General features: G+C 36.9%; 1 protein-coding gene across 3 annotated transcripts in view; it reads left to right on the top strand.

The window, feature by feature from the left end:
• Nucleotides 1-7,500, top strand: part of LOC144977283 (mRNA cap guanine-N(7) methyltransferase-like) — a 22,124-nt gene extending 14,624 nt beyond the window's left edge. For all 3 annotated transcript variants that reach the window (XM_078922329.1, XM_078922331.1, XM_078922332.1), the window contains 6 exons: nucleotides 111-292; nucleotides 1,883-2,053; nucleotides 2,543-2,660; nucleotides 3,447-3,584; nucleotides 5,620-5,653; nucleotides 6,458-7,500. In XM_078922329.1, coding sequence (XP_078778455.1) covers nucleotides 111-292; nucleotides 1,883-2,053; nucleotides 2,543-2,660; nucleotides 3,447-3,584; nucleotides 5,620-5,653; nucleotides 6,458-6,546 — 732 coding nt within the window. In that variant the 3' untranslated portion in view covers nucleotides 6,547-7,500. The remainder of the gene's footprint in view (nucleotides 1-110; nucleotides 293-1,882; nucleotides 2,054-2,542; nucleotides 2,661-3,446; nucleotides 3,585-5,619; nucleotides 5,654-6,457) is intronic.
• Nucleotides 7,501-17,809: the final 10,309 nt, after the last annotated feature.

Below are 17,809 nucleotides of genomic sequence, written 5' to 3' on the forward strand. Positions count from 1 at the left end.
TACCGCTGAGCTATCAGAACTCATTATTGTTAAAAGGGATTTGATCTTTTAGACATTGATACTATGATCCAGGGAGAGTCATAGACATTATTTTATAAATCAATTTTCAGACAAGACTCAAGTCCAAATATGCCAACCCAGACCAAAAGTTTGACGTGGTCAGCTGCCAGTTTTCTTTCCACTACTGTTTTGAGAGTTATCAGCAAGCCATGATGATGCTGAGGAACGCCTGTGAATGTCTCAACCCTGGCGGGTATTTTATCGGTACAACACCAAATGCCAATGACATTGTGTAAGTCTATGAAGCTATGTAATGAGATTTTGAAATTTGTCTACTCTCTTTTGCAATTTTCTTTTTTTTTTATTATTTTTATTATTATTTTAATTTATTATTTATTTTTGTGTGTGTGTGTGTGTTTTCTCTTTACAATGAAGTCAGTTGAATAGTCCAGCTCATTAAAACTTATGCTTAATAATTTACATAAACTGGTCATTACAAAAACTCACTTAGTTTGATCCCCAGTCAGGTAACTTTTTTGTGCTCTATATCTGACCATCCTGTAATATTCTGCTGTGTCTCATTTGATCTACCAAAAATGATATAAATGTTGTTATGGCATGATAGTATGATGACATGGGATTCAGGAGGATAGAGGTAAAAGCATTGCAGTATAGGGCAAATGCCTGCCATAATATAATAGAAATTAAAAGGTTCAAGCTCAATACTCAACTGGACTATGTACTAAGCCAGACAGGAAGGCATTAAGTATGAATGCTCAACTATATGAAGATCGTGAAACAATACATTGAACACCCTTTTTAAACATAGGTACTTATAAACATTTATGATATGTAGAGGAAATAAACCATCTGGAAATATAAATCGCCTGTCACGAAACCATCATGAAGAGAACTCAGGTCATGTATGATCAAAATTAGTGAAAGGAAAATTGTAATAATTGTCTTTTTGAAACCATAATAGATGTCAAAATGAAAGAAAATAGGGACTGATAATCTTCTCTGACCTCAAATCATATCTGACATATTTGACAATCAATAATGATTAAAATAGTAATGATTGACATTTGCAAATGGTAAGTTGCCTATTGATCCAAAGCAGAATCAGTCTTGTCTAACTAAAATGTGAGGCTGGCTGAGAAAATCAACGGAAGGTTGCGGCAAGCCTCGATTCGAGTTATGAGTCAAAATCGAAGATAAAGTGTATTTCTAACATATTTTAGCTTTCTAAATTATCAATCTTAAACCATTTAAGAATCGATTCATGAGTGTAGAAAAGCTTGAAAATAAAAAGTAAATGTGTTTATTTTTTTATTTTGTAAGACATGTCAGTCGCAAAATTCAGATTAAGTAGCTAGATTTTTGCATCTTAACTTCGATCTGTTTCGGATTCCACCACCTCCATGCTTAACATAACATAATTATGCTTATATCTGGGTAATCATTGTAGAAAAGAGATACTTATTAGCTCATCAGGATGTGTATGAAATATCATGCCACTATCTTGAAAACTAAAAAGAATTAGAAATATTTTTCTTATTTTGTCAGATCCCTGCGTGTGAAAAGGAAAAATTCTAACTGTAGAAAAAAAATATATTTCATCTCTAGTGTCTATTCTATTTGATAATGTAGAAAAATGCAGTAATTGATGATGGAAATCATGTTATTTCAGTAAGAAATAAAAGGAAAAAGTTTAAACTCCATTTTCTGTGTTTTCAGTATTTTCCATAGCAACAAATTTTATTCAGAAAAAAAATTGTAACTTGAGTTCTAATAGACATCTGAAGTAAATTGAAAGTGGTAATTGATCTCAGCCTGCCACACAAATATTCAACAAACCTGATCTTTCATTTTGCTTCCACAGAAACAGATTAAGACACTCCAAAAGTAATTCTTTTGGCAATGAAATATTCAACATAACATTCCCACACAATGAAAAGAAACAGTTTCCTCTGTTTGGGGCCACATACAACTTTCATTTGGAAGGGGTTGTCGACTGTCCAGAATTTCTTGTCTATTTTCCACTCCTGGAAAAGTAAGTTGTTTCTCCGCTGACAGCCAGATTATCCCATTTCTCATTGGTTTTAGGAGTTAAACAATACTTTTGGTGCTTTTTAGATCTTTTAATTACTCAGGATTCAAAATAGATATTTTTTCAGACTTTTAAATCTGATTAAAACACAGTATATTGAAGAAATTTGCTACTCAAGCTTCCTCAAGTATAAACTCCAATCAAGGTACTCTTAGCTCTTTTAATGTAATACTCCATACAACTGATTTTTAATTAATTTATTTTACAAGACAAAGACTATATATATATATATAAAACTAGTGGAATAACAATAATGAAGACTCATTTGACAAAACAAAATTAGGATAAAGCAACACATTGTTTAATGGTCTGCAAAATGTGGAACAAATATAAATCAGTTCGCTATGATATGAAGAGATGTTGAATGAGCGATTTGAATGTACATGATAAAAGTTAAAAATGATTCAAATTTTTCATACCTTTTCATTTTAGAATGGCAGCTGAATTTGGGATGCGATTGGTTGAAAAAAAGACATTTGCCCAGTACTTTAAAGAAAACGTGACAAATAAAGATAACCTCAATCTTTTGACCAACATGCAATCTTTAGAGGTGAGTATTTCAAATTTAGTATTTACGTAAAATACCTGTTGTGACCTATGGATCAACTAGGGACCATTGGCTTCAAGTCTTAAGGTCACAACAAGAGCCCTACTTATTATCACTACAACATGGTAATACAGAAATAAAAATTTCAAAACAGCTGTGGCCAAAGATGCTGTTGATTCCTTTATTATTATGTCCACTTATTACTATTCAATTCTGTCTATTACCTAGTCCTGGCTGCTAAGATTTCTTATTTTGTCTCCCATAGTGGGCAGGGAGGCACTTACTGTGTCTTCTATCACCCTATATCTGTTTTCCAGCATGTCTTGGAATGAGATTACTTGGTTTTGTTCTGGCCATGAGCTGAATACCCTGGCTGGGAGGGAAACAGTCAAGTGTATGGTTAGAGTTTTGGGAGATGATATTTTTTGTCTTGTAAATCATCTCTCTGTTATGCATTGTATTATGTTTTGTTTACATATTATATATGATTTGTAAACATTTGAGTGTGTTCCTCTTAGTGGGGTCCTGTGCTTGTGTCAGGATGAGACGTTTAGGTGATCTTAAGCTAAGTACACTGATAGTCTGCTCTTGGAATCTACATCTATTCCCTATTTGAACTAATTCCCCTTTGACTTCCTTTTTCTTGGGTATTTTAATTGTAATTCTATAACTTTTCACTATCCCATTTTCTTCATTTTTACTGGCGCTGATATGACTTTAACGTGTTGCAAACGCTGTAAAACCCTTAAAAACATGTTTTAAAACATCTTATTTTGTCCTCTTCATCAGCCATACCCTGCTTCCAAAGACAGACCACTAGTTAGTTCCAATGACGATGATTACAAAATGGCTCATGAGTTTTGGTCACAGCTGAAAGAATCTCAACAATCACAGAACCACGGAGATCAACATAACCCTACTACCATTGTAAGTCTACTTTTATCATGTTATCAACTAGAGAGTCTTTGAATGACATTTAATGCATAGATTAAAATTAAGTCAGTTTTGTCAAAAGACTTTGAGAATTCTGCAAGTCTAATTCTGAACAAATTAATGAATCTATATACTAAGTTAACCTTGCAATTTAGATTGACAATAAAATCTGTAATACAGCTCTACGAGCCATGAGGAGAGATGAGAATAAGTTTTAAAATCCCTAATAATTGCACCATTTAATAAATACGCAGCCAGTCATATATTGTGTCAACTAGCACAATGTGTAAGAATTGCTTCCTTGAAACACACTGCAAATCAATGATGTTTGCTAGATGTAAATGCAGTGTATTATAGAAATGCATAAGCCCAGTCTACCTTTCCTTGTATTTCTTTTACAATTGTTAGTCAACTTGAGTAGATAAAATATAGATAGTAAATATGACTCATATATATTATTGGAACAATACAAAATAAACAATGTTTCGTCTTTTGGTCTTCTTCAGGGAACAGACAAAACACGCAAAAAAATAAAATGTGATTTTAAAAATTCACTCATCACCAAAAATCAATATATCACTTTTTTTAGATTTGCATGTTTTATTTAATCCCTGAAGAAGGTCAAGGCTTGAAATTTAAAATGTAAAGTAAAATAAAGGGAGTAAAAATGACATATAAAAGATACAAAGTAAACAACATTTATATTTATATAGCAATGACTATCCCGCACAAATCTTTGGGCCTCTTTTTCGCTCACAAAGTGCCCAAATTCGCGACAAAATATGGAACGAAGCTGTTTGGTATATGCTATTTTTAAAAATTAATTACGACGCTGTTTATCGATGAATATGACTGAAAGTTGGCACACAGTTAGAAAAAAGGTCATTTTAGATTATGTCAAGCGACAAAACTCGTATGATTACCAGAAGACCGTTAAAAATAGATTTTTACTCTTTGGAGTAAAATATTTCTAAAACTACCGGGCGTGTAGGTTTTGTCGCTGACAAGGTAATACATGAACATTTCTTCTTTTAGGTTGTAAAATTTCATATGAATATGACGAGTACTTTTCCCGTATTTTTCAAAACACCATCCTAATTTGCTCTTCATTTGTAAAAGACAAAGCCATTTTGCCCCCCTACAGCCCGAATCACAAGTTCAAAACGATTTGGCACCAAACAGCGGCTGAGCGAGTCGTGGCAAAGCGCTTTCTGATTGGTTGACCTCGTTTTAAAGTTCATGACTAGTCAAAATGTCTGCGCGGTCTCACTGGCAGAGGGGTGTTTATCGTCTGCCATTGCGTTTGGGTTCAATAAACAGCTGATAATTTGACTGTTTAATTTACAAGAATTTAAGAAATTATAATGTTAAAAGTTTTCGATTGCAATATGATCTACAATCTCAGCATGGGTTTAATTATTGTGTTCCAAGTCACGTTCTATCAGTAACCTTTGTCCCCTTGTCCAATTTCTGTTTTCCTTCTATATTTCTTTTGTTTACGTACACAATCTCTCTCTCTCTCTCTCTCTCTCTCTCTCTCATTCTCTCTCTCTCTCTCTCTCTCTCTCTCTCTCTCTCTCTCTCTCTCTCTCTCCTCTCTCTCTCTCTCTCTCTCTCTCTCTCTCTCTCTATCTCTCTCTCTCTCTGTGTGTGTGTGTGTGTGTTTATATATAAGTTAGAACTCTTCTAATGATTTCATCATATTCTCTATCAAATTTGCCATAAAATTACCAAATTTCAATCTTTTAATCCACTTATTACGCAAGATACAACCAAAGGTCGAAAAAAATGCAGAAAAAGCGTCCCATATTTTCGCGTTTTTTTTCCTCTTTGCGGGTCATCCAAATAAATGACACCTTTGAAACTGCATAGCTTGTTTATTTATGAATGGAATTTCAAAATTCAAAAACATTTTTACTCAGTGGAGATAGGGCTTTGATTTCAAACTAAAATTTTCCTCAAAAAGAGAAAAAAAACATTTTTCATAGTCATTGCTAATTTATATATATTTTTTAAATTTTATTTTCAGGGTACTTTGTCCAAAGCAGAATGGGAGGCAGCAAGTAAGTTGATTTTTGTTGTTTAAGGAATCATACGCTAAATGAAAAAGTACTTTTTATAAGATTATTATTACGCGAGTGCATTTACCAACAGTTCTATTAGATTCCTCATGTAAGAAAGTTCAACTCTTTTTAACATGACAATTACGATGTAACTTGATTCCAAGTTTAAAACGACAATACAAGAAATATCCTGCCTAAAAGAGGAGTAGCACTTTGGAGCCATGGAATGTGTCTCTGTTTATTCAGTGTTGAACAAGTTGTATTAATTGCCTTTTGCATTTGATTTTGTGTACATCACAAGGTACTTTCTACCAAATCTATTATTATTATTGTTGTTATTATTATTATTATTATTATTATTATTATTATTATTATTATTATTATTATTATTATTATATTATTAATTTTATTATTATTCTTATTATCATCATCATCATCATTAGTAGAAGTAGTAGGAGTAGTGTTATTGTTATTGTTATTATTATATTTATTATTATTATTATTAGTAGTAGTAGTAGTAGTAGTAGTAGTAGTAGTAGTAGTAGTAGTAGTAGTAGTAGTAGTAGTAGTAGTAGTAGTAGTAGTAGTAATATTTTTGTTATTATAATAATTATCATTATCATTCTGCATAATATGATCCAAATAGAGATCTCAAATTCACAGATATTTAGAAGAATCTTTACACGTTTGAAATGATAATGTTATACTGAAATACAAAGTAGCATAAATTGTTCTTAATAACACATACGTCTTTTGAGAATTGTTGCAAAAACTTATCTCTACTTTCAATGTTGTGATTTTCAGCCATCTACCTGGTCTTTGTGTTCCAAAAAGTGGAAGACGTATCACCACCACTGTCCTCATCTGATGGACCAAATCAACAAGACCCTTGAGGATGTGTCATATTATCATTGGGTCTAATATCGGAGAATTACCATCAAAATGAATAAAACAAATGTCTGGATATTATTATGCCAGTGCTGGGTTGTTGTGACATTAGAAACAGTATGAGGATTTTTTTTTCATCAAAAAAAACAGCGCCCTTAGCAATGACAGAAATGTCAATCAATTTATAGAACAACTATTACTATTATGTACTTTTTGTGGAATTGCAATGCAAGTTGTTTTGGACACTACCATTCTACATTCTAGTATTATATCCCTTATTAAATAATGTCCTAATAAACCAGATTACACTATCACACAATCTTTATATAGGAAGATAAAATAAAGTTGTAACACTTGAACAAAACACTCAAAAGTCTACATTTTGGGTGGTTCACGAGTGCCATTTCTCTCTCAGGTATTTATGTATCATAGATATCAAGGTTTGATGACATTTTCCCTCTTGTTGCATTAGCAATAAAGCATTTATACAATCTGAGTTTGTGGCATTCTTCTACTCTTACCATGTCGTTGCAGTAATTGAAATTCATATTTATTCTAAGAAATGTCACAAATAGCAATTTAACCCACTTAATATTATCAAAAACTAGCAAAAAGGCTACAGCAGCGCACAATGGAATACTTTTACATAAACGCTTTTAGCTTCTTTTTAAAATGTCCTAAGAGGTCCGTGCTATTGTTCTGCTCACAAAATGGAAATGATGATGTTGATAAAAATAGTTATTTCCATTGGCTTATGTTTCACTCATGTAGACTCTGGGTCTAAGTGTGTTACCAAGGTATATGTGCAAACTTCCTGAATAAGTTGTGTAAAACTGAAAGGACAAAAAAGCAGCAAAAACAAACAATAACTGCTGTTCTAACATATATTATGATATAGATGAAAGTCAATGATGTCATAAAAATTCATGATATATACAATACATTTTATTAAAAAAGTATTATCGTTTCTTTCTTTTTTTTCTTTTAATGATAATTGGTGTCAGACTTGAATACAGTTGATGGACGATGTTAGTAGGGTCTAACTCCCTTCTATCTTCTTATGTCTCTTGTACCTTATGTGGCTTTCTATTCTTGTCCTGGAATGAGATGTGTTGACTTTGGCAGTCACAGTACTGCTTTGTTTCTGTTTCATTAATAATGAAACAGAAACAAAGCAGTATCTTGACTGGCATGGCAGTTTTTTGCATCGCTTGCTGGCTCTGATATGACCTTACACTTGTTGCAAGTGCCGTGAAACCTTTAAAAACAAACAAATACCTTTCTCCTTCATGAACTAATTATGGGCTTTTCGGAAAATTAATCGCTAATTTTTGCAAAATAATTTGCAATTTTTTGTTGTTGCAAATTTTGCTGTTTTCAGTTTGAAAAATTTGGGAGTTGTTTTTGCAAAAAAAACGCCATGTCAGCATTATATAGCTCTAAGCTGGGATTAACCACACTGCTGTATACCATTAAGGGAATTGTTAATTTTTGTTTGTTTTTTTTTAAGGTTTTTTTTTTTAATTTTGTTTTGTTTCATTTTGGGTTTGATTTTTTTTTTGGTTCATTTTCTTTTTTTCTCCATTTTTTTTCTTTTACTTTACTGCAATAACAACAAGAGTAACCATCTCTATTGAATTGGAGGACAATATTATCAAGGATTCTGGGTGGGGATCCTGACCTCCCATAGTGGGCAGGGAGGTACATGCTGTGTCTTCTATCCCCCCATACCTGTTTTCCAATTGTTTCCTGTCATTGTCTTGGAATGAGATTACTTAGTTTTGTCCTGATCCTTGCCGGAGTTCCTTGACTGGGAGGGAAACAGTCGAATGTATAGTTATAGTTTTGGGAGATGATATTTTTTTCCTTGTAAATCATCTCTCTGTTATGCATTGTATTATGTTTAGTTTACATATTATATTATATGATTGGTAAACATTTGAGTGTATTCCTCTTAGTTGGGACCTGTGCTTGTGTCTGGATGAGACTTTTAGGTGATCTCAAACTAAGTACTTTAACGGTGTGCTCTTGGAATCTACATCTGTTCCCTATTTGAACCCGTTCCCCTTTGTCTTACCTTTTCTTTTGTGCTTTAATTGTAATTCTAGAACTTTTAACTATACTATTCTCTTCCTTTTTACTGGCGCTGATATGACCTTAATGTGTTGCAAGCGCCGTAAAACCCTTAAAAACAAAAAAAACATTATCAAGGATTACTCACTAACTAGCTATCTGGAAAACATTATTTCCCTTCTTTAAATCAAGAAAACGATCACATACCGTAAAACAAAATCACTAAACATAGAAACATTTCAAGAAACCATCAAGTCTTTGGGTTTACTCACCTCTGTAAATAATTTTGATAATGTTCATGAAATGGTATATATTTATAATAATTCATTGAAAACTGTGTTCGATGAGCTGTGCCCATTGGTCACGAAAGAAATGTCTATTCCACCGAACAAAGAGTGGTAATACAATGAGATACAAATACTAAAACATCAACTCGGATCTGCTTAACGGACTTGGCGTCAATCCAAATTAGCAATTCATTACCAAATCTATTTAGGACTGAAACTCCTACGGAACAAATTGATTCATCTTGTAAAAACACATATATTCAAAATAAAATAACAAGCGCCAAACGAAACCCACGTGAACTGTTCGTCAATCTGAACAAACGGATTAAAGATCACCTTTCAAATAATTTCGAGGACCATATTGCTACTGCAAATAGTTTCTCTCTACATTTTAGAGATAAAATATCAGGAATTCAGAATGAGTTGGACAAAGAGGAAACAATTATAGGATTCAAATGTTTTAGTCCATGATCCAGCGGGCGAGGACCTCACCCCCTCTGGGGACATTTTGAGTCATATACCATTGGAAAGCTTATAAAATTCTCTATCAGATTCTGGTTGTCTCCTCATCAAAAAGTGACCACATAAGAGAGTTACAGCCGATTTTCTAGTTATTTCCCCTTGTATAAGTCATTTAATTTTTTCAACTTTGAATGGTTATTTCTCCTTTAAATTTGGTTGTATTGAAATATAACTGACTTTGAAATGCACATCTATCATTTGGGAAGTTTTTAGGTTACTTTGTGACATTCTTGAAGAAATTAACTAATTTTTGTGATATATTTTAAAATGACACATAATTTACAAATTCAAGGGAAATAACTCGAAAATAACTGGTCGCTCTTTTCATGTTAATTTTTGTTCTTTATCAGTAAAGAAGTATTATGTTAGTAAAATTACTAAAGTTTTTGTTTTTTCGAAACCATTCAAATCCTGAAAGAAACCGCACTCAGCTCCAGAAGAACAAATTCAAAAGCATCGGGGGTAGCCATTGAACAAACAATAAATAAAAGCTCCAAATCCATTAGCGGTTTGATAGGCATTGGCCGAAAGCTTGATGCATACGACAGGTGGTGCATTACCCGACATGAGAGGGTGTTATAAGGCTTTGTCATCATTAGCAGACTTAGTAGACCGTCATGACAGTAATAAAGAATTATGGCTTTCAGAGATGACTCGTGGATGCAAAAACGTGGATAAACTATCGAATGCCATTTGCAGCTACAACAATCCGTTTGATGTTGGTGGATAACATATAGTTTGCTTGTCATCTGGTGTCCAAGCATCGGAAGACATTTCTAAACAGATGGTCACAATATGCAAGGAGGGTGAATTAGAGATGAAAAACTTTATAAAGGAGCGATTGGAGACACGCGAGAAATCTTTCCACGCACCAATAACTACAAAGAAAATCCAAACGTTTGGTTCAATGAAAAAAAATTCTTCTGTTCGCAACAAATCCAATAAAGGAATCAAAGTAACTGCACAAAGAAATATATACGGACAGTTGATAATGTTAGCTATTGGTTGAGCACAAAATTGATCTCCATAAGTTGATGTCTTACCCTCTTGGTCCTATTCCATGGGCATTGGCAACAAGTGATGGGTCAATGGTAAAAACCAATAAAGCAGTACTGCTCCACAAACTGGAATGCCATGGTTCTAATGTGAATGCTTTCGAAAACGACATTTCAACACACATCATAGATGGAAATGTTTTGCTCCATTCACTCATTTCTATTCAGGGAACATTTGGACAATTGGCTAAGACAGTATTTTTGTATCTTCCAAAAGTACGAGTTGTTCATTTTGTAACTGATTCTTACAAAGAAAATTCCATCAAATGCACAGAACATATTCGACGTGGCACATCTGATACAATTACTTTGAAAGGCAGGTCTACAAAAGTACCCCGTGATTGGAAAAGGTTTTTGTGCAATAATGAAAACAAGAAGCAATCATCAAGTTAATTTTACGATGTCACGATGAGTATGCAAGCTGTTGTTGGGAGAAAGGTGTATGTGGTCTGTGAAGAGGAGGTCACTCTACTCACTACCGAGGATGGTAAAATAACTGACCAACTTCCTATTTACCACTTACAATCAACCCAGGAAGAAGCAGACACTCGAATTGTTTTACAAGCTAACTTTTCTAAAGTAAATGGCTTTGCATCAAAAGTTCTTGTGAGGTCCACTGATACAGATATCTTTCTCCTCTTACTTCATTTTGCTGATGCATTATCTCCATTGGACATAGTATTTGATACTGGTGTTGGTGACAAGAGGCGTTTTGTCGTAATAAATGATGTTATCCAGAGTGTCAATTGAGATATAATTCCATCTTTACTTGGATTTCATGCCCTAACGGGTTGTGATTCAACTAGTGCGTTTCTGAACAAAGCCATAATTGGGCCGTTAAAAACGTTATGTAATGATCCAGAATCACAGACTGCCATGAAGGATATTGGTGAACACGAAAATCTCACAGATGAAGTTAAATGCCAGCTTGAAAAGTTTGTGTGTAAGATCTACAACTCAGAACATGAAAGCATCAATGAATTACGATATCAAAGAGTTTGTTCAAAGTTCCATACAAAGAACAATGTTATATCTCCCAAAAGCAGTACCGACTTAAGCATGATGCCTCCGTGTCAGCAATCACTGGACTTGCATTTAAAACGAGTAAATTATCAAGTTCGAATTTGGAAAAGAGCTTTGCAACAATTCCCCGAATTACCATCAGTTGAATTTCATGTTAGAAGCGTTGCAACAATATACTGTCCATCGATTGGGGTGAGAAAATGTTTTCCATAGAGGGGACAGACATTCTTACTTCTGAATCACATTTCAAATTCAAGTGAGAGTGAAAGTAGTGATCTCAGTGGAGATGAAAGTGCATATTCTGAATGCTATTCAAGTTCTGACAACACAAGTGACGAAGATTAGTAAACGTAAAAGAACATAATTTTATCTGAAATGACTCAACTCAAATATTTAAATGATATTATATTTCAGTACGATATGTTGCAATATACTTATTAAATTACTAAATAACAGTATTCAAACATGGTAACTGCAAAATAGCTCTCTATTTTGAGGCATTTACCAATGTAACTCATACAAGAAAGTAAGAAAGTAAAATCAATAATAAAGCAAGGCAAACAGTGATAGTAATAATGATAATAATAGTAATAATAAAAACAATAATCATAATAATCACAATAATAACAATAGTAATAATGATGAGTATAATGGTGATAATAATAATGTAAAACCATCTAAAGATTTAATTAATAGATTAGTTATTTAATAGGTTGAATTATAAATTTAAAAAAATAAAAAAGTCCTTGGTACAACTCAAATAATTCACATTTTATGAATGAACATAAGATACGACATGACGATAATGATTTTTTACACTGTACAATGAGATTTGTTTACATAAGATTTATATAATCATGAAATATTCTTATAGCAAGAGTAATATTATTACTGCTGCTACTACAACTACTACTACTACTACTACTACTACTACTACTACTACTACTACTACTACTACTACTACCACTACTCCCACTACCACGACTGCTACTACTCCCACTACTACAACTACTACTACTACTACTACTACTACTACTACTACTACTACTACTACTACTACTACTACTACTACTACTACTACCACCACCACCACCACCACCACCACCACCACCACTACTACTACTACTACTACTACTACTACTACTACTACTACTACTACTACTACTACTACTACTACTACTACTACTACTACTACTACTACTACTACTACTACTACTACTACTACTACCACGACTACTACTAGCACCACCACTGTTACCACTCATAATAATACTAACAATAACAACAATGATAATATTATTATCGCACCGTTATCATTATCATAATAAAAATAGTAACAATAATGAACAGTGAGAGTGAAAATCAACATCAACAAACAGTACTAATAATGGCAACAACAACGGTTGTGACTATAATCTTCATTGATTACCAATCATTATCTAATGTCACAAGATACTCATACATTACAAGTAGCGAAAAATAAGAATTGTACATATACATTAATATAATATATTTCTCATATGCATGTTAAGCTCAAGACATGCTTGATTATAATGATTAACAAACACACACGTTCCTCTATTCACACCCTTCACCTACACACATATCCACACAACTACACACATGCGTGCGCGCGCACACACACATACACACACACACACTGATCTACGAAAACACTTGAACAACAAACAGTGAGAAAAAAATGAATTCAAAGGATTCAATCATGCCTAATAGACGAAATAGTCACAAAATATATGTCATAATCTTATAGATTGATGCATACCACAATACATAGGTAAATAAATAAATTTTAAAAAAAAGAAAATAATAATAATAAACAAACAAAAAAAAAAGAAATAGATATAAGACCAAATGTTTCTGAATTCTCCATTAATACCAGGTGCCTAACTAACATGTTTTTTTCATATTCGATCAAAACTTTTCGACAAAAGATTCCAAATCTTCTCAATTCTGTCCCTGTGGAGTTATTTATAAATTGTATAAACTTGTACATATTGGGTTTTTCAATTAAATATTTTCCTCTGAAATAGTTATAGCGTCTGCATTCACAGATTATAAGGTACTCATTAGAGCACAAGTGAAGGAAACTAGTGCACTTCCAGCCAGAGTAGCATTCGACGAATTTGAGCCCGTCACTGAACCAGAAGTACTGTCCGCTGAGACAATGCTGTAGAACAACTAGCCCAATTAGATCCAATTCCTTCATGGCTTGTTCTTTCTGGTGCTAATATGTTGATTCCTGTTCTCACCCATATTGTAAATGCTAGTTTGTTTTTTTTGGTGAGGTATCTAATAATCTTAAACATGCTATTGTCACTCCTGTATTAAAGAAACCCAGCCTCGACAAAGAAGACCCAAATAATTATCGACTAGTCTCGAATCTCATCCTCATGTCTCAACTAATTGAGAAAATTGTTGCTTTTAGGCTTAACGCGTGTTTTTGAATGAACACAAAGTATTCTCTAAATTTCAGTCTGCTTATCGCCTCTTTCACCGCACTGAAACTGCTCTTATTAAAATTCATAATGATATCGTAAATCATTTATGTCAGAAAAATTATGATGTTGTTATCATACTACTCAACCTTAGTGCTGCTTTTGATACTAGACCATACTCTTTTAATTGGCAGACTTAAGACACTATACGGATTCGGGGGTACTGTTCAAAATAATTGTTTGTCAGCTTCTTGTTTTCCATCATCAATGGCAGACACAACGGTTGCAGTTGAAGTGTTGATGGCTTTCTTTTGACGAGTTGTGACTACATTTTCCCCCTGTATGAAGGCAGCAGCCTCTTATGGTTTTCACACTACTATGTTATGACTATCGACCCAATCAGCAAAGTCTGGTCCGCATTCGTGCACCGTCGCAAACCCGCCGGGTAGCATCGTCACAACACACCGTTCGACTAGATGCTCTGCCGTCTCAGGTTCTTGCCCACAGCGGGTACATGTTGGACAGTCAGAAAGACCCCACCGATGAAGCGCACTGGCCGTGAGGCAGCTCCTCGACCGAAGCCGATTCGCAGTCACCCAGTGTCTCCTCTTACTGGTATCAAAGCCTGGTAACTTCTCACCAAGCTTAGAGGAGGTTACGTCCCCGCCCCCACGAGGGATTGAATTCGTCCAAACCGACTTCCATCTCGTATGTTCAGCTTTAGACGTAGTCAGGGATTCTGCGTACAATAGTTGTCGGGACTTATTTCGGCTCGAAACGGGGGCGCTGTCCATTATGCGCATGAGAGGGGTATCCCCATTCCCTCTCTCTTTGATCTTACTCAGCCAGTTTCCCGTAATCGTCTCCCTCCGGACATCGGGGGGGGGGGGGGGGGGGGGGGGGGCTGGATCGCTGCCATTATCGGGCCCCGTTCTCTAGGTGTTGTTGCTAGCGTTCCTGACACTATGTGCATCGACTTGCGAAGTTTTACATCCACCTTCTCAACGTTTCTGCTTCTACCCCACACTGAAGCGCAATACTCCGCGGTGGAATAGCATAGTGCCAAGGTGGACGTCTCAGGAGCGCTTGGCTAGCGCCCCAAGTCGATCCCGCCAGCTTCCTCAGAAGACCGTTCCGCTTCTCTATCTTTCGGGCAACCCCTTCGAGATGCACCCGATAGGTAAGGCTGCGATCCAGCGTCACCCCTAAATATTTTAGATGCGGCTCATCTGGGAGTGGCTGGTCCCCGACTAGGACATAAAGTTTGCGGGTGTGCCAAGCACTGCAGAGATATGGGTCTGTAACTGTCGGCCTCCTTCGCCGGTTTCCCGGGCTTCAGGATGGCAACTATCTTCGCATGCTTCCACACTTGTGGAAGCTTTCCTTTTGCAAGGACGTCGGACATTGCCTCTGCCAGCCAGAGCCAGCTCTGGGGCCCAGATGCGTCACCATATCGGAATATACACCATCTATCCCTGCTGCTGTGCCGTTCTTTACATCGCTAATGGCTGCACCCAATTCTCGGGGACTGAACGGGGCCGTCCAGTCCGACTCCTCCGCAGGTAGCGAGTCCAAAATCGTACGGTACGCCTTGCGGGCATCGCGCTCCAAAGCCTGATTAGGGACCCGTTTGCTACGGTTCTTAATGTTCTTGGCAATTGTGTCTGCCTCACACTCCGGTGCAGCCTTCGCGTAATTCCGGTCCGGGTCCAATTTCTTTATCAGACGCCAAGCGTGGCGGCTGGAGTGTGTAAAGTCGAGACTTTCCACGGCTTCCTGCCACCGTTGCTTCCTTCCCTCTGCCAGAGACTGAAGTAGTCTATCGGCTACGTCCTGGGATTGGGTCTGCTGGTACTCTTTGTACAGCTCTTCCGACTCTGCTGTCCAGCAAGGGGTGTAGAATTTCCGTTTGCCCCGTGGAATATAACGTTGAGCGCTCTTAACCAGTAGCCTACTAAATCTGGTTATTTTCTCGGACTTGGGAGGAATGGCAGGACAAACCTGCTCGATATAGGAACTGAATTCCTCCCAGTCAGCCTTCCTGAAGTTCCATCTGCAAAGTGGGAGAGACTGCACCCTCGGTATTGTCACCCCCGCTGTGACAAGAACCGGCCTGTGCTGGCTATGCGGAAAGTCCCGGAGGACTGTTCGCTTCACCTGCAACGGTTCACCGTTCGCGCCTTTCGTAACGAGGGTGAGGTCTGGCGGGTACCCCTGAAGGTACCCTTGGCTTTAGGGTCGTACACTAGGTGTAGATCATTACAGTCCATCCATGAGCGGAGTTGTCTTCCTGTCTCGTTGCAGTCTCGGTAGCCCCATTCGTGATGGTGGCTATTAAAGTCTCCCAGACAGATGAAGGATGGCTGACCACCGGTACCGGTGGTGTAGTCCAAGTCGCTCTAGGTGGTTTGTAGATATTATGCAAACACAGTCCACCTACTTCCACGGAAATTCGGTTCACCCCATTGCTGTCCGTTACGCTCTCTATGACCCTTACCTTCGATGGCTCTTTAGCGTAAACGCTAACCCCTCCTTTGAGCCTTGAAGCGTCCTCGCGTTGGACCACCGTATAGCCTGGGATCTGGAATCGGGAAGATTGCGCGCCTGAGTAAAGGTGGGTCTCCTGTAACAGGAGGATGTCTACGCTATGGTCGGCCAGCAGCTTTGACAAAAGCTCATTTTTTTGCCATACTCTGGCTCTCGATGTTCAAGGACAATATGTGCGTCAGGTCGCTATCCCCGACATCGCATTTTCTGTTCGGCAGGCCGCGAATCGAAGGTGTACACTAGGGACACTTGCTTTTTTCTGGAACGTGCCGACGACCCTGGCGACACGAACGCGGTATTATTTGGCTAGGCGGCAGACCGCTTCACCACTGACTGTGTTATATTGGATCCATCAGATCGAAGTAGTATGGCGCCCGGGATAGCGGCTGCTATTCGGGCACCGGGTTGGATCAAATTTAGTCACACACCGGGGCGAGCAGCTCATGTGGCTCGTTGGCTCGATACCCGAGATGGTCTCGTGACGGTCAACCGGGATTTACACCTTTGCCCTCCCATGTGGCTCAAGCCCCCTCACCAGCTGCAAGGTAAAGATCCACGAGGGGGTGTATGAAGGCAAATGAATTGTGTCAATAATTGGAATATTATGTTTTCTTTATTTGCATTAATTCGGAGGAACCCTGCCCAATTTAATGGAATTGGTGTCACTTAAGAGCTTTGACCATGTCCACCTTTCAGTCGCATGGATGATTTTAAACGATCAAGAACATATTGATCTCATACCACATGTAGTCTTTGCACTGAGTCCATTTGATCGATGATACACGGAATGAAAATACTATCTGCATATTCCTGAAAGGTGCGCGATGCATCAGTGGTTGGACGATGAATGCACAAACAAGCAGTTTTGCCCCTTTAGATGACGTACCAACTGACTGTGTTGAGTAATCTTCTATCTTCTCAATGTTTGTAGATGGATCTGCTATTGACAATGATCGGCTCGTCATCATCCAAATAACTAGAAATTTGCTCTACATCAAAACATTGTTCACCTTCCCGTAAACTCTGATGATCATCCTCCTTTCTGAAGTAGAGAACAGTTTCTCCTGTGCTAGTTTGTATCCTTCCAGCTCCTGTCCACCTAATCTGGCTAATGCCTAAAATATCTAAGTCATAACGGCGCATTTCAGCTGTAACTTGTGCCAACTTGCTAGCACTGAGCATTGGTCGTATATTCCAAAATCATGTTTTCCACTTTGCTTTTGCGGCAAAGAGATATAGTCTCATCTACCGGTCAGTAGCTTCCCTGCCTCTTTTACCACTGCCGTTCATACAAGCCTCTTCCGA

The sequence above is a fragment of the Berghia stephanieae genome, chromosome 7 (assembly GCF_034508935.2).
Source record: "Berghia stephanieae isolate SIO BIC M18660-M18661 chromosome 7, UCSD_Bste_1.3, whole genome shotgun sequence".
Taxonomy (NCBI): domain Eukaryota; kingdom Metazoa; phylum Mollusca; class Gastropoda; order Nudibranchia; family Aeolidiidae; genus Berghia; species Berghia stephanieae.